The sequence below is a fragment of the Ranitomeya imitator genome, chromosome 9 (assembly GCF_032444005.1).
Source record: "Ranitomeya imitator isolate aRanImi1 chromosome 9, aRanImi1.pri, whole genome shotgun sequence".
NCBI classification, from domain to species: domain Eukaryota; kingdom Metazoa; phylum Chordata; class Amphibia; order Anura; family Dendrobatidae; genus Ranitomeya; species Ranitomeya imitator.
Window position 1 is genome coordinate 54,865,867 of NC_091290.1, and position 27,824 is coordinate 54,893,690.

The 27,824-nt window shown below is 39.6% G+C and overlaps 1 protein-coding gene across 7 annotated transcripts in view; it reads left to right on the forward strand.

Moving 5' to 3' along the window:
- The window catches only part of SYT7 (synaptotagmin 7), a 542,375-nt gene that overhangs the window by 298,187 nt on the left and 216,364 nt on the right, over positions 1–27,824 (forward strand). For 5 of the 7 annotated variants that reach the window (XM_069740295.1, XM_069740293.1, XM_069740294.1 and 2 more), the window contains exon 3: positions 7,092–7,174. In XM_069740295.1, the coding sequence (XP_069596396.1) occupies positions 7,092–7,174 (83 nt within the window). Of the gene's footprint in view, positions 1–7,091; positions 7,175–25,555; positions 25,756–27,824 lie in introns of those variants that run through there. The other 2 variants (XM_069740298.1, XM_069740296.1) reach the window with 2 other exon arrangements.

The following is a 27,824-nucleotide window of genomic DNA, read 5'->3' on the forward strand; positions in this document are numbered from 1 at the left end:
GGGGGACCTTGTGTGCACTGCAGGATTTTAATCCATGACGGTTTAATGTATTACTAACGGTAATGTTTGAGACTGGCCGCAGCTCTCTTTAGGTTATTGACCAGGTCCTCCTGTGTAGTTTCGTGCTGGTTCCTGACCATTCTCAGAATCATCCTTACCCCACGAAAAGAGATTTTGCATGGAGCCCCAGACCAAGGAAGATTGACAGTCAGCTTGTGTTTCTTCCATTTTTAAATAATTGTACCAACAGTTGTTGCTCTCTCACCAAGCTGCTTTCCTATGGTCCTGCAGCCCATCCCAGCCTTGTGCAGGTCTACAATTTTATCCTTGGTGTCCTAAGGCAGCTCTTTGGTTTTGGCAATGGTGGAAAGGTTGGCGAGTGATTGATTGATAGTGTGGACAGATGTCAAGTTCAAAAAGGGGCAATTCTTACAGGTAATGAGTGCAGAGTAGGAGGGCTTCGTAAAGAACAACTAGCAGGTCTGTAAGAGAAAGAATTCTTGCTGTTTGGCAGGTGATCAAATAATTACTTCATGAAATAAAATGCAATTTAATTATTTAAAAATCATACAATGTGTTTTTCTGGGTTGTTTTTTTTTTGTTGTTTTTTTTTAGATTCTGTCTCTCACAGTTGGAGAGTACCTATGATAATAATTACAGACCTCTCCATTCTTTGTAGGTGGGAAAACTTGCAAAATCGGCAGTGTATCAAATTTTTTTTGTCCCCCCTGTACATAGACCCAAATCAACACTCCAAATTTGCTCCACTTTAGGGATTTTTAGCTTTATTCTCTATGTGCTTTGCACCACTTTTTAAGTTGTGTTTTATTTTTAAGTCTTTTTTTCCCTCTAACTTTACTTATCTCGAAGCGCTAGACAGATTTATGAAGTGCAATTTTTGCCAAATGTCGCATTTTCTGTGGGGAAGGGCCGGGCATATGTCACTCCTGGTTTTCGAAGGAGTTTTCAATTTGGCTTTATAAACATTTTGCGACTTTTGCTGCTGAAAATATACAAAAACTGGTCAAAGACCAAAACAAAGAGCAGTTTCAGTTTTGCACCAAATCCATAAACCGTGTGCTCCATTTTGATGTACTTGGCACAAAAAAATGGTCGGTAAATGTGGCAAAAATGTTTTAAAAAAAATTACTTCAATAAATCGCAAATGATAAAGCAGGCCAAAATTCTTTTGCTATTTCCTCCTTCCTTCACTGGATCCCTTTGCTTACTAAATTAAAAATGACTTTCCAAGGAATCCACCCTCTGGTAGTGCCGTCAAACCATTCTCTTGAGTAGTGTTTGATTTTGCCAGCTATGCACATGACCATGGAGCCGTGGTGGAGTCACCGGTAGCCAGTGACACGTGGGGCTTCGTAACATGGCACATCAAACCTGGTATTCTGCCCCACTTATAAATCACATACCTCTTAGATTCTGGTGTATTCGGAAGCCCAGAGTAAATTTTCTGGGTTCTCTTGAAGACACTATGAGCAGAAAGGTCCGATTCTGATAGCACTAAAAATCTGATGGTCGGAAAATGGAGACATTAAGCATTTATCACCTTACACTTACATGCTCAATTTCCTTTATATCACTTTGGATTGCAATAGCTAAACTTTGCATTTTATTGTTTTCTCTTGATGGGTTATTGGTGGAGGCCTAGTAAACATTTCATGATGTGCACTTATAGACTGACTATAATAATAAATTATTGATTATTAGAATTCCTGTGGCTGGCATATATTTAAATCCCATTTAAGAGGAGCAAATTGACATTGGATGCATCATCATGCACTGTATATCACTGCCCTTTATTATTCATTTAGTGTGTTAACCAAGTCTGGAGAAGCAATATGTGGACAAGTCTATACTGAGTACAAAGTTCAAATATGTAAAAATATATATCAATTTTTATTACAAAATTACAAATAATAACTCACATATAATAAGAAAAGGTGATGGAAAAAGTGGCGCACAGTGTCAACAAATTTCCACTGCACAAATCCATACATAACGTATCAGGTATATGGTAAGAGCCAAAAAGACAATATACATAATCAAAGATTGGCACTTCCATACACAGGTTACAATGGGTGAGATGCCCCTATTTGGCTAACTATCACTACCATGATCTGATTCCATGACATAGATTTTTCTGGGTTTGCTGTCCCTTTTTTATTTATAACGTGATAATACAATTTTATTATGATGTGGATACCTCCCAGTTTATTGTATTAAACTCCTGTTTTCTTGATTATTGGTAGTGGATCAATATGCATTATGTGCACTGTTATATATTATACCATCTTTGATTATGTATGTTGTCTTTTTGGCTCTTACCCTATACCTGATACGTTATGTAAGGATTTGTGCAGTGGAAATTTGTTGACACTGTGCGACACTTTTTCCATCGCCTTTTCTTATTTTATGTGAGTTATTACTTGTAATTTTGTAATAAATATTGATATGTATTTTTACATATTTGGACTTTGTACTCTGTCTAGTATAGGTTGTAGGTTCTGATAGAGTGTCCGTTTTCCTGTCCAATACAATGACACTACAGTGTGTCTTTAATTCTTTGTTTTTGGTTTGGTTGATATTGAATATAAGTATATACTGAGTGTACTAGCCATAGCCTTGGACTGTCTAACACATAGCACCTCTGGAAAAGTTTGATTCAGTGGTTTCCATATGTGACAGACAGAAGCACTGTTGATTTAGAATCATCCAGCAACTATAGGTGTTAAAATGGTTATAGCAGACAGGGAGTGGTTAGCTCAGCCTCAGGGGATACTGGGAAAGTTGTTATTGTGTCCAGGACATCCAAGAGAAAGGTGTGTGCTAGAGAGTCAACTGTCAGACTGAAATCCGCTGTATAGCCCAGTTCTTAATGGGAAGTGATTGCTGTAATAATAGAAGCAGTCAGGACAGCCAGGAGTATCTTTATTACCTCAAGATAGAAGTGAGAGAGCTACAGCACCAGACTCATCCCTCTTTACCCCAAGCTCACTGCATGAGCAAGAAACAGTTCTGCTTAGGTTAAGACACTGTGTGTGTGAAGAGACTTTATCTGTGAAGAGACTTTCATATATGTTTATGAAGCATTACTTGAAGAGAAGTTATTCGGTGTGATGAAAAGAAGCTTGAATAATATCCCTGTGATCAACTTCAGCTCAGAACTGTGTCATAGCTGCATGCCTGTAAAGCGTTACCTCCCCTCTACTGTGAAGAATTATAATTGTCGCCCCAAGTAAGATTTTCCCAGGATTCCCACAAGAACTCATGTTTCCATTGTATCGCCTTTTATATCCTGAGTGACGTGCAAGCAATACATAAATGAATGAATATATACTGTAACGCTCATGACCAAATGTCAGAAACTTATGTGGGAGTTGTAGGAGAGACCACTGCAAGGCGACGTGAGTTTGGTCCGAAGGGTTATATCTGGTTTCACTTGAAGAGGGTTTAATAATGTTGTAAAGATATGCAATAGGTATTTAAATCATGAGAAAACTACAAAATTCAGCCACGGATTCATCAACTTATTCTTCTGAAATTATCTCTATTGTATACTATTATCTAATTATCGGTTACAGACCATTATTGCCGGTGATTATCCTGTTTCTAGTGACAGCTTTTTGACAGAACAGCTCCTTTGTTTCCTACTCTTGTCAATTGGGAATCACTGCCAATATCATGCTGATTGACTGTTGGGGAGCCGACTGTCAATCAGCATGACATCAGCAATGATGCCGTGTCGATAGAGCGGAATAATTAGAGCTGCTCTGTTGAAGTGGTGTCACATGAAGCCAAAGGGCCGAACAGACAGGAAGTTAGCAACTACCTGCCAGTAGCTTCTTAGCCCAGTAGCCAAAAAAACCCAGTGTCCTGGATAACCCCTTTAGGTTTGATGACCACACTACTAGTTTCAGCATGGCATTGTATGTATTTATTTATTTCTGGAATAGATAGTGGACACCATGTCGTGTTTTCAGAGCCCCTGATGTGCCTAAACATTGGAAACCACTCCATTAGTGACCCCATTTTGGAAACTAGACCCCACAAAAACTTTATTTAGATGTGTGGGGAGCACTTGAACCACCAGGTGTTTCACAGAATGTTATAATGTTGAGCTGAGAAAATGAAAAATCATATTTTTCCACAAAAGTGTTGTTTGAGCCCCAAATTTTTAATTTTCACAAGGGTTACAGGAAGAAATGCACAGCAAAATTTGTTGTGGAATTTTTCCTGAGAACGTCGCTAACCCATATGTGGTAGAAAACTACTGTTTGTTCGCATGACAGCGCTCTGAAGGCAAGGAGCACCATTTGACGTTTGGAATGCAAACTTCACCCTTCAGCATCACTGGTTTGGCAGCGGGTCTGTAATGGTGTGGGGTGGCATTTCTTTGGAGAGCCACACAGACCTCCATGTGCTCGCCAGAGGTACCCTGACTGCCATTAGGTACCAAGATTAGATCCTCAGACCCCTTGTGAGACCATATGCTGGTGCGTTTGGCTCTTTGTTCCTCCTAATGCAGGACGATGCCAAACCTCATGTGACTGGAGTGTGTCACCAGTTCCTGCTAGATGAAGGCATTGAAGCTATAGACTGGCCCGCCCGTTCCCCAGACCTGAATCCGATTGAGCACATCTGGGACATCATGTCTCATACCATCCACCTACGTCACGTTGTACCACAGACTGTCCAGGAGTTGGCGGATGCTTTAGTCCAGGTCTGGGAGGAGATCCCTCAGGAGACCATCCGTCGCCTCATCAGGAGCATACCCAGGCGTTGTACAGTACGGAGGCCATACAGGCACGTGGAGACCACACACAATACTGAGCATCTTTTCCTTGTCATGAGGCATTTCCACTGAAGTTGGATCAGCCTGTAATTTGATTTTCCACTTTGATTTTGAATATCATTCCAAATCCAGACCTCCGTGGGATATTCATTTTGATTGACATTGATAATTGTAATGTTTTATTGTTCTGAACACATTCCACTATGCAATGAATAAAAATTTGCAACTGGAATATTTAATTCAGAGATATCTTGGATGTGGTATTTTAGTGTTCCCTTTATTTTTTTGAGCAGCATAAATCTGAAAAAAAGGAAGTGCTATACAATAAGCATAAAGAAGTATCAAAAGTTTATTTACATAATCACCTTATTACACACTATTTAAAAGTTACAGAAAGGACCGACAGCCTAGAAAATACCAGCAACCTGGGGTAGACATACAACCACTGTCTGATCACAGTGGATATAATGGGTGAAGTTATAGAAAAAAATCAATTTAGAGGATCACCTTAAGAAAACTAATGATTATCAGTGATATTTTCCTATGTATATCAGGTGGATGGTACATGTATCTAATTAGTACATGTTAAATATGCTTATTTTGCACATTTATTTAATCAAGACTATTGACCAGGTGCATTACTCTTAAAGAAAAAATGTCATGATATTCTCATAAAAAATGTAGTGGTTTATTGAATTGTCCACAGAAAATCCACATTGCAGCAAAACATAAAAGTAGATGAAATAGTTACGAACAAATTGTCTATTTGTAAATATCAGCGCTTGTTACTCATCTTTCCCAAAGTTCTGAATGGTAAAAGCCATCTGTCTGTGTGAAGTCTGAAGTCATCATGGCTATCAGCTGTTCCTTCCATGTGTGACTTGTCTGACGTCCATGGAGAATGATGGTGAAGGCAGGCGGTGACAGATCCCACGTGACAAGCCCCATCCTCCTAAGAGACGTTATTTATATGTCCCACAGACCACGTGTTCCTTTTATATGGTGTTGACTTATACTCTGAGCTATATATATAGAGAAATAGCTTTTGTAACGTCAGCAAGAAGCAATGTGCTCAGTACAGAATTGAAAATAAGAATAATTCAATTAATAATTAATATTTAACAGTACAAAATCCCACTCTTCATGTGTTTAGTGCACAATATGTGCAGAAGATAGGTTAATTCATTGGTGGTGCTTACGCATATTGTGGTTGATGTCCCTAGGGTCTGGTGCTGTGTGTCCTTTTTGCAACTTTCAAAATGTGTGTAACATTGTGATTATGTAAACAAACGTTTGATACGTCTTTATGCTTATTGTATAGCACTTCTTAGCTCTATGTAGACACAGGAAGTTTCTTTTTTCCCTGCATGAGTCATCATTAGAACCACAATCTTACATTGCTGCAAAGTTCATGGCAGCCCAGCTCCACCTCCTCTTCAACTCCTGACCCAGCTGCTCCCTCCTCTGCAGTGACGAACAATTGTAGTTCTAATGATGACTCGTACAGGGAGAAAAGACTTCCTGTTTTTACATAGAGCTTAGAAGGATTGAGCTAGTCAGTTTTTAATCACGTGATGTCATAGACCTAATGGAAAAGAGAAGAATTAGCTGGGTAGAAAGGGAAAATGAGCAATTGTAAGTACATGGTACTATATAATATGATGACTCTAATATATTAAGAGGATAAAAACTTTGATGGAAGTGTTTCTTTAAGGATGTTTACATTTAGAATAAAAGTGAGTGGCCTGTGATTGGGCAGGATGAAGGTATACTTGTCAGTGGAACACCACTTACTGCCTCATCTAATAGGGTTTTACTAGGATTATTTCTATGTCAACCCTTTTTGGTGTTTGTAGCTATACATTGCAGTTATATAGGTACAATAATGCCTTGCTTTATGTTTTACAGAAACTCCACATTTGTCATTAATCTGATACAAAAAATTAGTTAAATGCTGTGGGAAAATGTTGATTTCTGAATTATGGAGAATGTTGTCTTAAGGGTATAAAACTAGACCGCTAATTCTTCTGGGAAAGATGCGGCACCTCAAATCATAGCATTAACTATTTTGTTTAATACCTTTTAGGTATTTGGACCATTCGGTTACTCAACATCTTGCCTATAGCTTGTTCTGGTAGCAGTTTATTGGCTCAATAATGTTTCCTTTGAATTATATTGAATCAAAAGGGATATGTCAATAATTCATATTTCTGAAAAACCTAAGTAATTCTTATTAGAAGTTGGAGAAAATGTTTATTAACGCATATTCTGTTAATATTTCTAGGGGAAACGCTACAAAAATTCTTTGGACACAGTCGGGACCCCGGACTCCAGTCGCGGAATCCGCAATGAAAAGAAAGCTTTAAAGTAAGTATACTTCTGTTCAGAATATTTTTTTTATAACAGTGCCTTAAAAGTGTGTGGAAGAACCTAAAAAAGAGCCAGTCTTCCCGAATGACCTTAAGCATGCCCAGTCATAGGTTGTGGAACAAACCTACATGTCTTTCCCTATTGTGGTAACACATCCCCTTCCCCGGTCCTGAGAGCGAACATTGACCAATATGACAACCCTTATAATCCCGGATAAAGCTTCACAGACACACAACCTCCCGGACAACAAATGTGCTGCATTTACAGACAACTTCATCCCATTCTGACCACAGGAAAGGCATGAACTTCCCAATTTTCATCCACCTGAGCCCTAGTAACATTTCTAGAAATCTTCTATCTCCAACTACTAAATCCTCCACATTACATCCCAACAGGTATTCAGAGTCATTTTCATGTAGGTACACGCATTTCTCTGCTCTGAATGGGTCATGAAACCATAATTTTTCATGTGACCGGTACGATAAAAAGCGGTTGTGCGTTTTCTTTGTTGATCCAAGAGTCCCTAGAAATCCCCGACCAATTTTATTTAAACTTTAGTCAAACTTGCAGAAGAAAAAACTAAGCCTGGAACCATTTTTTCCTACTCCATCCCTTAGTATTCTCATTCCTTTCTTTGCACTCTGATATTTTTCTCCTCCAGGTTTTTCTTTCTCTTGCCAACGAAGTGGAAATTAGAAGAAAAAAAAATCAATCAGCAGAATAAGATTTTTTTTCCTTAACACTTTCCATTGAGAGCTTTTGTTTCTCCCCCTGCCAACATAACAAAAATATTCTTGTTATCTTTCCCGACACCGAGTACGGTGTAAAGTATTTAATCGGCTTTTGTCTAATCTTGGCTGATACCACTTTTCCTTTCTATACGCATATGGATGTTTATATTTTCGCATAATAGGTTTTGCTGTGTATTGAAAACCGCTATAATATTATTCTGGGAGAAATGTAAATGTTCTTCCATCTGCTTCTTTATTCTTAGGAGTCTGGACCTTTTGTTTCATTGATTTCAAGAGTCTCCTTTGTTATTAAAACTTGGATTATGAATTAGTAGAGAGTTCGTACAATATGGTTCCAACCCTACGGCTTCATCATATATCTGACGGCACCGCTCTGTGCTCTTTATAGCATAAGAAAGTGGATTGTTATGACTGAGAACAGGGGAGATATTTATCTCACTCTTCGTTTCCTCATAAAAATGTGTTGTTGAGTTTTCTCGGTTCCTGTGAAATATTCTCTAGCTCTGTACTGAGCTTTGTTAGAAGATAAATCACATGGAGAAGACTTTCAGCACTTAACGTTGCCATAAGTATGAAGGGATAATCCGTTCTGATTTTCAATTGCTTGCTGGTCTCAGTGTCCAGTTTTATTCAATGGCTAGGCAGTCCATACTGTAGACCCGTGCATCGAGGCTCCCAACGGATTTACTCTACAAGTAACTCCAACTATATATTGTAATAATGAACTGTTGCCTAGTCGTGCCTTAGTATTTCATTTATGGAGGCTACAAGTATTTTAGAAATTGTGGTCTGTTGCCATTTTTTTTATTCTCATATTAACCACACCCCGATAGGACCTCCATTGGGTGGGCAATGCTTTTTGCATCAATATTAGCGGATCAGGCAAAATGCAATGTTCCTTATTATGCTCTGATCATGGAGCATAATAAACGTAACCTGAAAAAAAAAAGCTTTATACTTACCTCTTCGTCTTCTCTGGTCCTCACCTTCCCCAGTGTAGTCCTCTCCATATCTTCAGATCATCACCGCTTATGCTAAGATTCCCCGGTCCTCTGACATTGAGCAGAGACATCTGGATTTGATGAGGCTCATGAGGGTTCTGCGCATGCACAAACAAGGTCATGGCGCATGCCGTGACATCATGACAGAGTGACCTTTGGCACAAAATCCTCTCGAGATCTCATTAATCCCAGAAGTCCCGGAGATTTCAGCATGAGCAGATGTAATCTGAAGATGCATTGAGGAGCAGACGAGGGGCCAGAGAAGTGAGAAAAGGATTTTTGTTTTACATTTTTATGGCCTTTTGCGATTCTTAAAAATGGTGGCCAGCCGCTTTAGAGATTTACCTTACAGCAGGCATCTGGATATAGCGAGTGTCAATCAGAAAATATCTTTGGCTTCTGTGTGAGTTACTAGCATGCTCGGTGCAGAGGTCACTATTCAGGGAGAAAGAGGAGGAAGAAGGGGCTGAGGTGTCCTCTTCATTTGTTGTCAGTGGGACAATCCTGTTATTTCCTTCAGTTTTATAATACAAGTATCATCTATTATTGCAGTACAGTCCTTTGATGAAACTAAGATGTCCTGCCTCCAGTGTACACAAGTGACAATGTCAAGCCTGGGACTCCCGGTGCCCAGTGAGGAATCTTGGAGTATTTGTCTTTTTTAATCTAAGAAGTAAAACAAAGCAGTAGAAGGGAATAGAGACATAGATTTGTATGTTATTCAGGATCCAGACTAGTCCTTCCAGGAGGTTGGAGTGCTCGTCGCTCCAGTGTTTTCCTGTAGCCTTCCCACTTTTCAGAACCCATCCCTCCACACTTCTTCCATTTTCTCAAAACATTATTTCCAGAAATAATTTGGAAGTATTTGGTGGCACCTTGAATAATTGCCAACTCTTTCAGGCATCCTTTTTCCTTGGACATTGTGGACATTCAGGAACAGTTGTAAATTGAAAGCCTTCTTACATAATAAAGCCTTTACTTTTTTACTTTAGCGGAGCACCATGGACCAGGCACTAAGCAATGAGCTAAATGGACATATCTCATCTTTGGAAGATACCATAATCAGAATACGTACTAAATTATTACTTATTGTCATTCGTTGCCTTTAATCACCCAACACCGCATCGGCTATTACAGCTTGCAATGTGTAAAACAAACTTGTTCATGCTAAATATGCCCCGAGTACAGGAAACCTTATATAATTAGAGACCAAAAACGAATCCTCAAATATGAATCACTATGAAAAGAGAGTTTCAGACGGCAGTGGAGGTTTTATTATGTAAATCCCTTTTACTGGACATTAATATTCAGACTCATTTTTTCATCATTCAGCAGAATCCTGATATATGAATTGTATGGCATGTATGTTATAAATCCAGGCTTTTTTAAAGAGGAAAGTTATCTTCAAAAATGTCATGGACCCCAATCAATCATGAAGATCTAGAAACCGTAGTACTCTACAGAAGGTGCAGCAGTGAGAATTGCCCTGCAATTTCCATCTTTCCAGCTGACCTACAAGACGAGATGTCTCTTTGCCTTCGTCCCTTACCATATCAATGCTCTTGATGGCCATATATGAAGAATACACTTAATGATTCAATATATTAAAGCCAACCTCAGGTCCCCAGCCAAGATCTGGACATGCTGAAGGTGTCTCAGGAGCCATCTGCAGAGGTGTAACTTGAAACTCGTGTGCCCCAATCCAAAATCTCCAACAGGGCCCTTAATGTCATGGGTCTGTAATAGTAACTAAAATAGGTCAAAGGTAGCGTTTGTGCCCCTTAGGCTCCAGAACCTGGGTGAGACTGCCAACCTTGCACCTATTTTAGTTACTCCGCTGGCCATCAGTAAATGATCTATCACATCTGTGGAATCTGTGGAATTACTGAATCAAGAGATAGGTGGCCACACAAGTGTTTGTTGGATAATTCCCACCTAAACTCCATACTTTCCTATATGTATTTACAAGATAGGCCACTGTTCCATGGGTCTCTGAAAGCACTTCTCCCATAAATGCTATGGAAATCCAAAGCACAGTATTCAGTAATTATAGCTTGATAGTTTTTAATATTGAAGGTAGAGCTAAGTCCATCAATGTCAACTTATGCCTTAACAAGGTTATCCAGAAGAAGGCTGAAACCCCAGGGGGCAGATGCTAATAGTTCAATATTAGGGGAAAAATTCCTTCCCGACTCCACATACGACAATGAGACTAGTTGCTAAAATCTACTATAATCCTCAAAAAAGGATTAAAGAGAACCTGTTATTTGTGTAGTTTTTTGGCCTGGTGTTGGTTTTGGTGGTCTTTATTTTTTGTTCCTTCACCTCTCTGTTCCTGAGATACGACCTTCTCTTCCATGTAAGTAGATCTGGTATTTTTAGCCAACTGGGCATGGCACCCAAGACATCCCATACAGAAAGCAGTTCATGATCACGTCCACATGTCTAAAAAGACTAGATTTACACTACCATTCCAAACTTTAGGGTTACTTAGAAATGTCCTTATTTTTGAAAGAAAAGCAGTTTTTTCCAATGAGCTAACATTAAATGATACAGAAATACACTCTATACATTGTTAATGTGGTAAATGACTATTCTAGCTGCAAACGTCTGGTTTGTAATGCAATATCTTCATAGGTGTAAAGAGGCCCATTTCCAACAACCATCACTCCAGTGTTCTTATGGTGCTTTGTGTTTGCTAACTGCGTAAGAAGGCTAATGGATGGTTAGAATACCCTAGAAAACCCTTGTGCAAGTATGTTAGGACAGCTGAAACAGTTTGGCTGATTAGAGAACCTATAAACCTGACATTCCTTTGAGCTAGTTGAGAATCTGGAGGATTACATTTGTTGGTTTCATTAAACTCTCAAAATGGCCAGAAAAAAAGAACTTTCATGTGAAACTCAACAGTCTATTCATGTTCTCAGAAATGAAGGCTATTCCATATTCCAGAAATTGCCAAGAAACTAAATATTTCCTACAACGGTGTGTGCTATTCCCTTCAGAGGAGAGCACAAACCGGCTGTATGTGGTTAATAGGGCCTATAGGACACCCGACTTGTTGTTCAAAGCCGGAGTGAGATTGGATTCTGAGTGCCCTAGGTGCACTCAGACTGAGGCGGGTATGCTTCACATGTTGTGGGTGTGCCCCAGGCTCTTTTCGTATTGGGTAGCAGTGTTGAACCAAATTGGGGTGCTTTATGGATGTGCGGTTCCCAGGGATCCAGTGGTTTGTATACTTGGGTATGTGGAGGAATTGTCGGCCGATGAAACTGCCAAAATGGCAATAGCTAGATTGCTCTTCGTTGCAAGGAAAGTGATTGCGAGATACTGGATTAGGGAGGAACCTCCAACCAGACGAGAGTTTGTTGCACAAGTGAATCATATTGTCCAGCTCGAAAAAAGCATCTATACCAAGAGGAATAGGATGGGATTTTTTCAAAAGCTATGGCAGCCATGGCTAAATGGGAATGATTAAGAGGTTGTGGAAAACAATGTTAATAATGCAATATGTTTGTAATAAAGAAGATCTTCTTGTGGAGGAGGGGGGGAAAGTTGGGGTTGGTTATCTGAGGGAGGGAGGGGGGAGAAGGGGTATATTTTCTTGTTAAAATAAAAAACACAAATGCACCTTGTTGTATAAGTAGATAACATTTATTATGATCAATAAAAATGTATCTGATTAAAAAAAAACCAGAGTAGAAAGAAGTGGAGGCCCCGCTGCACAACTGAGCAACAATACAAGTGCATTAGAGTCTGTAGTTTGAGAAATCGACGCTTCGCAGGTCCTCAACTGGCAGCTTCATTAAATAGTACACGCAAAACACCAGTGTCAACGTCTACAGTGAAGAGGCGACTCCAGGATGCTGGCCTTCAGCAATTGGAGCCAATTTCATTCTACAACAGGACAATGACCCTAAGCACACCTCCAAATTGTGCAAGAACTATTTAGGGTAGAAGCAGGCAGCTAGGATTCTATCTGTAATGGAGTGGCCAGCACAGTCACCAGATCTCAACCCCATTGAGCTGTTGTGGGAGCAGCTTGACCGTATTTTACACAAAAAGTGCCCATCAAACCAAACCAACTTGTGGGAGAGGCTTCTGGAAGCATGGGGTGACATTTCTCCAGATTACCTCAGCAAATTAACTGCTAGAATGCCAAAGGTCTGCAATGCTGTAATTGCTGCAAAGGGAGCATTCTTTGACGAAAGCAAAGTTTGAAGGAGAAAATTATTATTTCAAATAAAAATCTTTTTTTCAAACCTTGTCAATGTCTGGACTAGATTTTCAATTAATTTGGCAACTCATTTGATTAATAAAAGTATGAGTTTTCATGGAAAACACAAAATTGTCTGGTTGACCCTAAACTTTGGGACCGTAGAGTACCTACAGAGAAAAGAAGGCCATATCTCAGGAATGGAGTGAAGCAGGAACAAAAGAAAAACAATGCCAGATTCAGAAGAACAGTGGCATTCACGCCAGCTAAAGGTACCATCACACTCAGCGACGCTGCAGCGATATAGACAACGAGCCGACCTAAACTAGATCGCTGGAGCGTCGCTGATTAGGTCACTGTAGAGACGTCAAACACAGCAACTCCAGAACGATGCAGGAGCGATCCAGTGACGTAACGGCGACTCACTTCTCGTTCTCACTGGTTGTTAGCTCCATGTCAAACAGCCGGAGTGTACCGATCCGACACACATCTAGGGGCCCTATGCTCGTTGTTGGCGTCGTTGCTTTTGATGTCAAACATGACGATACACGCCGACCTGGCGACGAAATAAAGTTCTGGCCTTCTAGCTCCGACCAGCGATGGCACAGCGGGATCCAGATCGCTGCTGCGTGTCAAGCACAACGAGATCGCTATCCAGGACGCTGCAATGTCACGGATTGTTGTCGTTCTCTTTGCAAAGTTGCTGAGTGTGACGGTACCTTAAGCAAAATATATATTTATGGCAAGTGACAGGTTTTCTTTAATACATTGTCTAGTAAAGCATTCCTTTATTTTCATGTCATGTCCAAAAAAAGACTTTTGTGGCACAGCTATCTAGTTAAAACATTTGGGGTGGTCTGTTTCCCATTTTTGGGCTAATCACGGAGTATGCAACTATGAAGAACCCAATGATCACAAGTTCTGTGCAGTTGGATATTTTTGTATTTCCCATGGCAAATATAACGTCCCAACGTACCCTCTTTGTTGCCACAGAACCCCCATTTTTTTACACTCAGTGGTAGCTTACACTATGGTTGTACGAATACCCCTTTAATATTTATATCTAAATGTGTGGGTTTTATGTATAAATAATGGACGACTATGTCCAAAACCAGCCCCGCTTCACCCCTGACAGTTCAATCCTTTGCCATGGATTTAGAAAACAAAGATTTTCAAGGTCTGTTCATTGAAGTCTAAAATATCAAGGAAAGGAAAATCGCTTCAGGGATGAATTTCTGTTGTATTCTTTGCGCTGGGAGGGAAATGTGATGATGTGCGGTCTTTGTGTAGTGGCAGAGTCAATTATGCATTGTATGGAGACAGCTGTGTATAATAATGACAGTGTACAAACTCATAAATTAATATTCACCGGATAGACGCGCCGAGGCTGTGACTCAATGCACAAGGTTCTTCATCCAGCAGCATTCTGACCTAATGGATTCCTTTAAAATCACTCCGATGGTTTTTTTAACCTTTGGATTTGTAATGATTTTATGCTGTTTTAAATTGAATTTGACCTGTGAACTTTATCCAAGAAAAGGCATACCGGTAAGTGCCCAGATGTTGGTAAGGACAGGCAAAAGAGTCAGCTTCTGACTGGTGTAGCAAGCTGGCAGCAAGCAAGGTCATCGTCAGGCCTAAAGAGTAGCCATCATTTTTAATGTTTCTTTTATTGTTATGACTCAATAGTACAGGTAAAAATAAGAAACTTTGTAATATATCTCATTAGAGAAATTCACTCCTTTCTCCTCCTGTAAGCGAAGAGAGCAACAACTGCATTTGCGGTAGTAAAAAGTTACTCTTTCTCTATTAATACGTCACATGATACAGGCTGATGGCAACATTTCAACCTTTTTTTTTTTTGCATACTTGCAACCACTTCCTGCATATTAATTTATTTGTGGTGTGGTGCTGCCTTACTGTTGCTCTTTCTTCTTTTGAACTGATCATTCATTCTCAAAATGATTAATTCAAATTTGTATTTGGTGAATACAGACTTTTCCATTACTGAGATAGGAGATGACAGTTGGTGCTCATAAAGTTCTATGGAACTTGCAGCAGAATGTCTGTCTCCGCCTCTAGCTCCTCCCCCACTCCATAGAAATGTATAAGCACCAGTAGCCATCTCCTATCTCTATAAGGAGGAAATCTGTGTACACTGAATATGGGTTATAACTATGAATTGAGAGTGCACAGATTTCTCTGATAAGATATTATAGCAAGTTGCTTATTTTCATGTGTACTATTGATTCATGAAATAATAATTAAAAACTCTTTATAGAATCTCTATCATCAAAATGTGTATCCTCTTAATATATTGCAGTCTTTATATTATATAGCACTGTATACTTACAATTGCTCATTTTGCCTTTCTACCCAGCTCATTCTTCTCTTTTCCATTAGGTCTATGACATCACCTAATGAAAAACGAGACTATCTGAATCCTTCTAAGGTCTGTATAGAAACAGGAGGTTAATATTCTCTGCGTGAGTCATCACTGCAAAAGTCCCTGGCAGAGGGATGGAGGGAGCAGCTGGGTCAGGAGTTGAAGCATTGATGACTCATGCAGAGAGAAGAGACTTCATGTTTCTACATAGAGCAGAGAAAAGAGAAGAATTATCTGGGTAGAAAGGCTAAATGAGCAATTGTAAGTACACAGGGCTATATAACACGATGACTGCAATTTATTAAGAGGAATAAAACTTTGATGGGAGGAGGAGGGTTTCTTTAAATATTTCATGAGGCAAGTATGGAATTATAGAAGACCCTTTGAAGAAGGCATAGACTCTACCCGTAATATAATCTGTCGGGCCTACGAGTGATTTCTCTCCTAACGAAGACACTCAGCTAATATGAATTCTCCTCACTATGGGCTGCATGTCACATTATCCTGTACATCACCTTTCTAATGTGACAGACGCAGCTGGAATATATTAGTATTAAGTGGATCCTGCATGTCCCCATCTGTGAATTCTGTTCTTGAGAGATGATTTGACCTTGAAATGCATATTTCCCTGTATTGACCCACAGACTGCATGTTCTTGGATAGCGCAGTGGGAGTGCAATATCTCATCTTAGAAGATGTGAGCGCCGGGACACGGAGATAATATTTTGTACACTCACATTCCTTATTTCCCTACTGACATGATCTGATTTGTCTTCTAAAGCACTTGCTCTTATCACTTTGCTCTTCTCCACCTTCTCAGTAGAGGCTTCTTTTGTTCCACCATGTCAATGCAAGAGTTGGGATCAGATATGGAGAGGAGAGAGTGTTCCTGGGTGGGAATTGGAGTGTGGGGGGGTTATTAATTAGGCTATGATTTCTCGAGGCATGTGGATAAAGGACATGCAGCTGCCTTATAGCACATCGATCGTTTTTTTTTTTCTTTGTGTCCCTTGTGAAGGTCAAGCTGTCACTTTGCTCTGAATGTCTGCATGTCATCCAGGGTCTCATGCTAAGAGCTTTCCACAATAAGCAATCCCAGCACCTCATTTAGAATTGGAACCAAGAGTAGTGCACCTAGGGACAGCAGTAAATCTTAACCACCTCGCCTCCAGAGGGCCACCAAGAAGGTGGCATAGTTGACCGCATTACTCCTACCTATCCGATGCAGCCGCAAAAAAGGGCAACCACAATTCTAGGATGTATTAAGAGAAGCAATGATCCCCCTCTACTCCTCCATGGTCAGGCCTCATCTGGAATACTGTGTCCAGTTCTGGGCACCACATTTTAAAAAAGACATTGAAAAACTGGAGCAAGTTCAGAGAAGAGCAACCAGGATGGCGAGCAGACTACAAAGTATGTCCTATGAGGAACGATTAAAGGATCTGGGAATGTTTAGCTTGCAAAAAAGCAAGCTAAGAGGAGACTTAATAGCTGTCTACAAATATCTGAAGGGATGTCACAGTGTAGAGGGATCATCATTATTCTCATTTGCACATGGAAACACGGGAAGCAACGGAAGGAAACTGAAAGGGAGAAGACAAAGATTAGATATTAGAAAAAACTTTTTCACAGTGAGGGTGATCAATAAGTGGAACAGACTGCCACGAGAAGAGGTGAGTTCTCCTTCAATGTAGGTGGTGAGTTTTCCTGCAATGGAAGTCTTCAAACAGAGGCTAAATAAATGTATGTCTGAGATGATTTAGTGAATCCTGCATTGAGCAGGGGGGTTGGACAACATGACCCTGGAGGTCCCTCCAACTCTAAAATTCTGGGATTCTATCACAAGTCGATGGAGGATGTATCAGAAGACCACAAGTGGTGCCGTGTGCTCCAAGACTTGAGCCATGCACTGTTTTTACTAGGTACCATCTGCTGCGAAATGAATTTCCAAAACAAGATGACTATGAGTTAGTAGGCAATGTTTAGAAAGAGTCTAGTGTATTATTTCCAAAAAAAAAAATCTATTTCTTCAAATAAAACTGCTTATAGACTGAACAGAATGACATATCGGCATGTGTACAAATATAAGACTAATCAGATGAGTAACCATGTTGAAACTGGCACAGCGCTTAGCGTGATGGCATTTGAAAAGAAAGCAGTGACAGCAAAATTGATTTTTTTTTCTTTTTTACTGCAATAAAAGCTGAAAAACTCCAAGATTATAATGCTTAGGTGATGCCAGGGGGCAGGCACAGATCTAACAATGCATACCCCGCTGTATGGCACAATAGGATTAGTAATTGGCACTTACTAGTTCCAAATGAGGTCGGTAGCTGAATTACTGGGAATATTGAGCACTTTCCTAAAACATATTCATTATTGTGCAATGATTTCGAATGTAGTTACAGGATAGGTTCACTTTTTAAAATAATCTTAAAAATAGTTAGAAAACCCAAATTTATACAGAATTCCAATATACTTTCATTAGCTTTTGTACTTTTCTATACTTCCTTATTCTTACTTCTTGTGAAAAACCCCTTAATTTCTGCACAGACGTTTGTACACCCAGCCCTAGCCCCTTTCTTCTGATTGGCGTTGTAGCCCAGACTGCCTACTTACAGCAGAGTGCAGTGCGGCCATTTTTCCTAGTACTAAAGTTCTAAGAAGTCACAGGTCCGTTAAGTTCAACCCTATACTGGAATGTGTTAATCCAGAGAAAGTAAAAAAAAAAACAATGAGGTAGATGCTAATTTTCTCAAATTACTGGAAAAACTCCCTCCCGACTCTACCAACAGCAATCAGACTAATTCTCTGAATCAACGCGCCCCATCACAGAATCGAATGCCCATAACCTGTAATAATATATTTTCAAGTAAGACATCCAGGCCTTGAACTTGTTGAGTGAATGAACCATTAAACACATCATGTGTCAGAGAGTTCCATAATCTCACTGCTCGTACCGTAAAGAATCTGCAGCTGTGGTGATTAAACCTTATTTCCTCCAGATGGAGAGGATGCTTCTTTTCCATCATTGATTAGATTAGATTAGATTAGAAAGATCTTTATACTCTCCCCTCATTTTGTAATAAGATCACTTCTAAGCCTTCCTTTTTCCAAACTGAATAACCCCAAGTTTGATGACCTGTTCTGATAGTACAGTCTACCCATTCCCTTAATAACCTTGGTCACGCTTTTCTGCGCCCACTTAAGATCAGCTTCTTATACACTGTATATTGTATTCTAAGTGTGGCCGCACTAGTGTCTTGTATGGAGGCAAAACTATGTTCTTGCCATGAGCATCCATGCCTCTGTTAATGCACCTCATGAATTAATTGGCCTTTGTAGCAGCCGCCTGACACTGATCACTAAAGTTGAATTTGTTCTCCACCAATAGTCTCTTTTTTACTGACAGCCTTTTAGCCAGGGTCTTGTCATTTACTACATAATTATATATTTTCATTTACTCTGCCCAGTCGCATGTCCTTACATTTATCTACTTGCAGTTCAATAGTCATTTCTCAGCCTAAGGGTACCGTCACACTATACCATTTTGATCGCTACGACGGTACGATTCGTGACGTTCCAGCGATATCGTTATGATATCGCTGTGTCTGACACGCAGCAGCGATCAGGGATCCTGCTGAGAATCGTATGTCGTAGCAGATCGTTTAGAACTTTCTTTCATCGCTGGATCTCCCGCTGTCATCGCTAGATCGGTGTGTGCGACACCGATCTAGCGATCTAGCGATGCGATCCAGCGATGCGTTCGCTTGTAACCAGGGTAAACATTGGGTTACTAAGCGCAGGGCCGCGCTTAGTAACCCGATGTTTACCCTGGTTACAAGCGTAAAACTAAAAAAAAACAAACAGCACATACTTACATTCTGGTGTCCGTCAGGTCCCTTGCCGTCTGCTTCCCGCACTGTGACTGCCGGCCGTAAAGTGAAAGCAGAGCACAGCGGCTGTGCTTTCACTTTCACTTTACGGCCGGCAGTCAGTGAGTGCGGGAAGCAGACGGCAAGGGACCTGACGGACACCAGAATGTAAGTATGTGCTGTTAGTTTTTTTTTTAGTTTTACGCTTGTAACCAGGGTAAACATCGGGTTACTAAGCGCAGTCCTGCGCTTAGTTACCCGATGTTTACCCTGGTTACCCAGGGACCTCGGCATCGTTGGTCGCTGGAGAGCTGTCTGTGTGACAGCTCCCCAGCGACCACACTACGATTTACCTACGATCACGGCCAGGTCATATCGCTGGTCGTGATCGTAGGTAAATCGTATAGTGTGATGGTACCCTAAGCCTCCAGATTCCCCAAATCCCTCTGTAATATAAAATTATCATCTCCTGTGTTGATCACCTTGCAGAGTTTAGTATCATCTGCATATTGATGTTTTTCTCTCTCAGCCCTTTACAAGGTCATTAGTACATATGTTAAAAAGAAGAAGGCCCAAAACTGACCCCTGTCGCCAAATCTGAGCATGTTGATTTAATAATCACACTCTTTTTTTTTATCACTGATCCAGTTGTTGACCCAATAACATATTTTCCTCTACTTCCATTGATCACATGTTATGTACCAAACCTTTATGTGGCACTGTATCGAATGTCTTTGAAAACTGCAAATAGACAACATCCATGTCGTTACCCTGGTCCAGTGTCACCTCCTCGTAGAAGCTGATCAGATTAGTTTGACAGGTCCAATCCCTCATAAACGCACGCTGAGGCTTGGGACTTTGTGTGACTACAGACTAGTGAATCCTCACAGCATGTTGTGCTGTGTTATATATGCTCTATAGTGAGATTAGAACTATAGGAACAGACTCAGTCATTACATGTCTCACACTGGTAACGCCCCCTTTCATTTAAAATAAGCTCTGGAGGCAAATTCTTACAGAGATCTATGTCCGGCCCATAGATCTTAACAGCTCATTTATATTTATACTAGATTGTGGCCCGATTCTAACGCATCGGGTATTCTAGAATATACATGTCCCCGTAGTATATGGCCAATGATGATTTGTGCATATTTGTGTATGGTTGTCTGTTGTGCGACCTTTATGACATCATCGTCGCCATGGCAACCATTATGACATCATCGTCGTTGTGCCCGTTGCTGATTGGTCGAGGCCTGGCGGCCTCGACCAATCAGACGCGGGATATCTACGTCCTTTATGACATCATCGTCGCTGTGCTCGTCGCTGATTGGTCGAGGCCTGGCGGCCTCGACCATTCAGAGAGCCGGGATTTCCAGGACAGACAGACAGACAGACAGACAGACGGAAAAACCCTTAGGCAATTATATATATAGATTTTCATTTATTACTAAAAAAAAAATGTGGATTACTCTGGAATAAGACATTGGATCACAGATATCAAGGTATCATTTTAGACACCTTCCTGTGTCCTGCATGCCCATATAGATGGCTTAGGAGGGTTTATCCTACTGACGGATTCCCTTTCAAGATCAGTATTATTCCTTTTTTTATTTTACGCCATAAAATATTTTACACCATACGTCTTGTTTTTTAAAAAAATTCATGACATTGGATACCCTCTTTTTAAGGCCCCGTTCACATGTTCAATATGTTACATCAGTATTTGAAAGTCAAAACCAGGAGTGGAACAGAGGAAAAGTATAATAGAAACACGTCACCACTTCTGTTTCATCACTTCTGGTTTTGGCTTACACATACTGATGTAAAATACTGACCAAATACTGAACATCATACACTACCTGTTGTTGGTGCCATCGGCCTTTTCCTCCCTACTGTCAGAGGAACAATATCAGAGATCATCTCATAGACCAGGGCAAATGCCTTTAATACTTTGATGGGTAAAATGAACCAGTTTGTTGTGCCCATGTGTCTTTACTACTATTCCCTTTCTGCATTACATACACTCTTTCTTTGTTTCATACTGTTTATTTTACTGTTATGCCCTTCCTGCATTACATGCACGCTCTCTTTTTTTATACTGTTTATTTTACTATTATCCTCTCTACATTACATGCACCCTTTTTCTTTTTTCATACCGTTTATTTTACTACCATGCCCTCTCTGCATTACATACACTCTCTTTCATACTGTTTATGTTACTATCATGCCCTCTCTGCATTACATATACTCTCTCTTTCATACTGTTTATGTTACTATCATGCCCTCTCTGCATTACATATACTCTCTCTTTTTTCATACTATTTATTTTACTATTATCCCCTCTGCATTACGTACACTCTTTCATACTGTTTATGTTACTATCATCCCCTCTCTGCATTACATACACTCTCTCTTTTTTCATACTGTTTATGTTACTATCATCCCCTCTCTGCATTACATACACTCTCTCTTTTTTTCATACTGTTTATGTTACTATCATGCCCTCTCTGCATTACATACTCTCTCTTTCACATTGTTTATGTTACTATTATCTCCTCTCTGCTTTACATATTCTCTCTTTTTTTCATACTGTTTGTTACTATCATGCCCTCTCTGCTTTACATGCACTCTCTTTCGTACTGTTTATTTTACTATTATCCCCTCTCTGCATTACGTACACTCTCTTTCATACTGTTTATGTTACTATTATCCCCTCTCTGCATTACGTACACTCTCTTTCATACTGTTTATGTTACTATTATCCCCTCTCTGCATTACATACTCTCTCTTTCATACTGTTTATGTTACTATTATCCCCTCTCTGCTTTACATATACTCTCTCTTTTTTCATACTATTTATTTTACTATTATCCCCTCTGCATTACGTACACTCTTTCATACTGTTTATGTTACTATCATCCCCTCTCTGCATTACATACTCTCTCTTTTTTTCATACTGTTTATGTTACTATCATCCCCTCTCTGCATTACATACACTCTCTCTTTTTTTTCATACTGTTTATGTTACTATCATGCCCTCTCTGCTTTACATGCACTCTCTTTTGTACTGTTTATTTTACTATTATCCCCTCTCTGCATTACGTACACTCTCTTTCATACTGTTTATGTTACTATCATGCCCTCTCTGCATTACATACTCTCTCTTTCATACTGTTTATGTTACTATCATGCCCTCTCTGCTTTACATACTCTCTCTCTCTTTCATACAGTTTATGTTACTATTATCCCCTCTCTGCATTACATACTCTCCCTTTCATACTGTTTATGTTACTATCATGCCCTCTCTGCATTACATATGCTCTCTTTCATACTGTTTATGTTACTATCATGCCCTCTCTGCATTACATACTCTCTCTTTCATACTGTTTATGTTACTATCATGCCCTCTCTGCATTACATATGCTCTCTTTCATACTGTTTATGTTACTCTTATCCCCTCTCTGCATTACATACTCTCCCTTTCATACTGTTTATGTTACTATCATGCCCTCTCTGCATTACATATGCTCTCGTTCATACTGTTTGTTACTATCATGCCCTCTCTGCATTACATATGCTCTTTCATACTGTTTGTTACTATCATGCCCTCTCTGCATTACATACTCTCTCTTTCATACTGTTTATGTTACTATCATGCCCGCTCTGCATTACATACTCTCTCTTTCATACTGTTTATGTTACTATCATGCCCTCTCTGCATTACATACTCTCTCTTTCATACTGTTTATGTTACTATCATGCCCTCTCTGCATTACATACTCTCTCTTTCATACTGTTTATGTTACTATTATCTCCTCTCTGCATTACATACTCTCTCTTTCATACTGTTTGTTACTATTATCCCCTCTCTGCATTACATACACTCTCTTTCATACTGTTTATGTTACTATTATCCCCTCTCTGCATTACATACTCTCTCTTTCATACTGTTTGTTACTATCATGCCCTCTCTGCATTACATACTCTCTCTTTCATACTGTTTATGTTACTATCATGCCCTCTCTGCATTACATATACACTCTTTCATACTGTTTGTTACTATTATCCCCTCTCTGCATTACATACTCTCTCTTTTATACTGTTTGTTACTATTATCCCCTCTCTGCATTACATACACTCTCTTTCATACTGTTTATGTTACTATTATCCCGTCTCTGCATTACATACTCTCTCTTTTATACTGTTTGTTACTATTATCCCCTCTCTGCATTACATACACTCTCTTTCATACTGTTTATGTTACTATCATGCCCTCTCTGCATTACATACTCTCTCTTTCATACTGTTTTAGTTACTATCATGCCCGCTCTGCATTACATATCTCTTTCTTTCATACTGTTTATGTTAATATCATGCCCTCTCTGCATTACATACTCTTTCTTTCATACTGTTTATGTTACTATCATGCCCTCTCTGCATTACATACTCTCTCTTTCATACTGTTTATGTTACTATCATGCCCGCTCTGCATTATATACTCTCTCTTTCATACTGTTTATGTTACTATCATGCCCGCTCTGCATTACATATCTCTTTCTTTCATACTGTTTATGTTACTATCATGCCCTCTCTGCATTACATACACTCTCTTTCATACTGTTTATGTTACTATCATGCCCTCTCTGCATTACATACTGTCTCTTTCATACTGTTTATGTTACTATCATGCCCTCTCTGCATTACATACTCTCTCTTTCATACTGTTTGTTACTATTATCCCCTCTCTGCATTACATACACTCTCTTTCATACTGTTTGTTACTACCATGCCCTCTCTGCATTACATGCTCTCTCTTTCATACTGTTTGTTACTGTTATCCCCTCTCTGCATTACATACTGTCTCTTTCATACTGTTTATGTTACTATCATGCCCTCTCTGCATTACATACACTCTCTTTCATACTGTTTGTTACTACCATGCCCTCTCTGCATTACATACTCTCTCTCTTTTTTTCATACTGTTTGTTACTATTATCCCCTCTCTGCATTACATACTCTCTCTTTCATACTGTTTATTTTACTATCATGCCCTCTCTGCATTACATACTCTCTCTTTTTTTCATACTGTTTGTTACTATCATGCCCTCTCTGCATTACATACACTCTCTTTCATACTGTTTATGTTGCTATTATCCCTCTCTGCATTACATACACTCTCTTTCATACTGTTTATGTTACTATCATGCCCTCTCTGCATTACATACTCTCTCTTTCACACTGTTTATGTTACTATTATCCCCTCTCTGCATTACATACTCTCTCTTTCATACTGTTTATGTTACTATCATGCCCTCTCTGCATTACATACTCTCTTTCATACTGTTTATGTTACTATCATGCCCTCTCTGCATTACATACTCTCTCTTTCATACTGTTTGTTACTATTATCCCCTCTCTGCATTACATACTCTCTCTTTCATACTGTTTATGTTACTATCATGCCCTCTCTGCATTACATACTCTCTCTTTCATACTGTTTATGTTACTATTATCCCCTCTCTGCATTACATACTCTCTCTTTCATACTGTTTATGTTACTATTATCCCCTCTCTGCATTACATACTCTCTTTTTTTCATACTGTTTATGTTACTATTATCCCCTCTCTGCATTACATACTCTCTCTCGTCATTGTTTTCATAGTGTTACATAGAGACACAGCAATGATTTTGGAAGAACAATCCTTCCAGTCCCATTTACTCTATGATATTTAGTGTCTTCATTACTGTGAGTCTTCTATTACGTAGACTTCATACACTTGCTGTAAAACCAGCTCTGGGTTATGGGATTACAGAGACTTCAGAGTTAATTTATATAACGCGATTATTTTTTTTTTATTCTCACAACAGATAGAGTGCGATGTTATTATCGCTGACACAAGACATTTTATTTTTTTTCTCCTGCGCAGTGACGCATTTGTTTTGCCACGAGCTTCGTTACATGCGGCTATTTTGGGCACAAATGGCTGCCCTCAGACACAGCGGATCAGCACTGTTTAATATCAATATTAATTGCTCCTGAGATTCCTGGCCAGCTGCATGCGAGAGCCTTCCATCTGCAGCTGGCGGAGGGCTGTGGGCACTCGCTGGTTAATATGTTTGCTCCAATTTAGTCGCGCGTCCTACGGTACCAGTGCCATCCACACAATGCTACATAGAGGAGTTAAACATGGTGATTATGGGGTAATGACTTCCTGGGTGATGTGCAAGCCTCTCCTCACAAAACCGAGGGGACAGTTTGCGACACAAGCAGTATAGAGTCACAACAGCTCAGGGCCACTGCGAGAATCATTCTGCCCAGTAATGGCTCTCAGCACCAGTATATCAAGGTAATAGCGAACCTACTTTCTTCTCGATTGATTGGCTGGTTATGTGTTTGGTTGGCTGGATCATTATGTGATTGGTTGGATGATTTCTTATTGATTTTTTTTTATAAATATTTGCGTGTGTTGTATTTTATCCTAATATTTCTTATTTTAATCTATATATTTCTGTAAACACGTAATACTCTCAGGCTATTTCTTCCTTCTATACGTTCCCTCTCGACAGTAATGCTTGTCTTACAGATTTCAGGTGCTACCTCGCCTTCCTCGCCCGCACTCCTTTTCTTCCTACACTTTCAGATACGTAGTGATTGCGTGCAATCTGCTTTTTGAGACCGAGCTGTCATGGATGGTGCGGGATTGTGACTGCCGGACCCGTAATTTGCTCATTATAGATTATGTGACACCATTCTCTCCCCATTTGAGTAGATCACTATAGAAGAGAAGAGCATCATTCTTTATAGCTGTAGAAAACCCCGCGCACTACTTTATATAATGCCCTATTCCCTGTGATAGGGAATATTACAGTAAAATGAATTTATTCTCATAGGCTATACATAAGCTTTTCCTCATCTGTCCGCCTAAATCACTATTTTTCGGCTGTGACTTAGTCTTGAAAGCCATCATTTTCTTCTGATTTTGAGAATAAGGTATTTTACGACCATAGTTTAGGGGCTACCTGAGCAGGAGTCAGTAGACCTCTCATGTCTCAATAAGGAAGCCCACCTTAGATGAGAATACCCTTTTAATCTGATCATTAATTATGAAAGATAGCTTACCGCGAGGCGCATTGCTCGAAACAGTCCTGAATTTTCAGTTACGATCAAACATGTTGTAATTGGTTAAATAGATGCTGGGATAATGTAATCATATTTTTACTTTGATGAAATATCAAAGTAACACATCTTTTATTGTTTTCCAAAAACTATATCTAGTAAGGACGCGGCTGGTAGTTCTTCACTCAGAAGGTTATGAAAGAGACATTTCGCGACATTTTTCGACATTTCCTCTGGGCTAAAAAAGATGCAGCTTTCTGGGGACTAGGGAGAATTCTGGCACCATGCCCTGCCAGATGTATCAGCATCCATACACAGAAGTTGCTTTAAATCTAATTGAAAGTTGTTAGCTTTGACAAAGGCGGCAATGCTTCTCTGCCTGATGTGTAATTCTTGGATATTATCAAGTAATTTAGTCAAACACTCACATACATAGCTATGTAAATGAAATTGATGATAGAATAAGTAGCGTGTGAGCCTGCACAGAAATGTGGAAGCCTAAAATAATAGCAAACACTCCCAGCACACACAGAATCCCATTCTAAAGTTCTTTAATCTCTTAAAAATACATAAGCCTTATGATCTGCCAAAATGATATAGTTGTTCATTTGCTTCTTATATGCAAAGTTAAGCAATTTTATAAACAGTTATCATTAAAATCTATTTAGTGCTGTTTTTTTTCAAAAATGTAACAAATCTGCAACAGCTTCCGCTCATGGTTCTGATAGCTCTTTCTGCTCTCGCTTCTCTCAGTGTTAGAGATAGCAGCAGGGAGGAGATTGTACTAAGATCTGCAGTGTGAGATGAGAGAAAGTATCTCAAGGAGGATAGAGAACACAAGCTACAGAAATGGAGAATTACACAGAGAGGAATAAGCTGTGTTAATACATGGCAGCAAGTGAAGTTACACCCAGAGCTCACATCCAGCCTATATTACTAGGAGAGGCATTCCCATAGGAGAAAAAATAAAAAAAACTTGGATCAGGCTGCAAACTGCAATTCAGAAGGCAGATTGGAGACAGAAATTCAGCACACATAATAATGCACATCTCACGGTTACATGATTATGATTAATGATCTCACTCGAGGCAGGATTGTAGATCTATCAGGAGGGTATCCATCGTGGATAGAATGCAGAAAGTGTCTCCAGTGTAAGAGCAGTGATTCCAAAAACTGTCCTGGATGCATTTCTTGAAAAAATAAATTATAAATGTTCAAAATGATGGAAATGGGTCATTGTTTCAGGGTGTTATTCTGATGAGTTGAAGTCAACTATTTATGATACCAAGGAAGTAGACA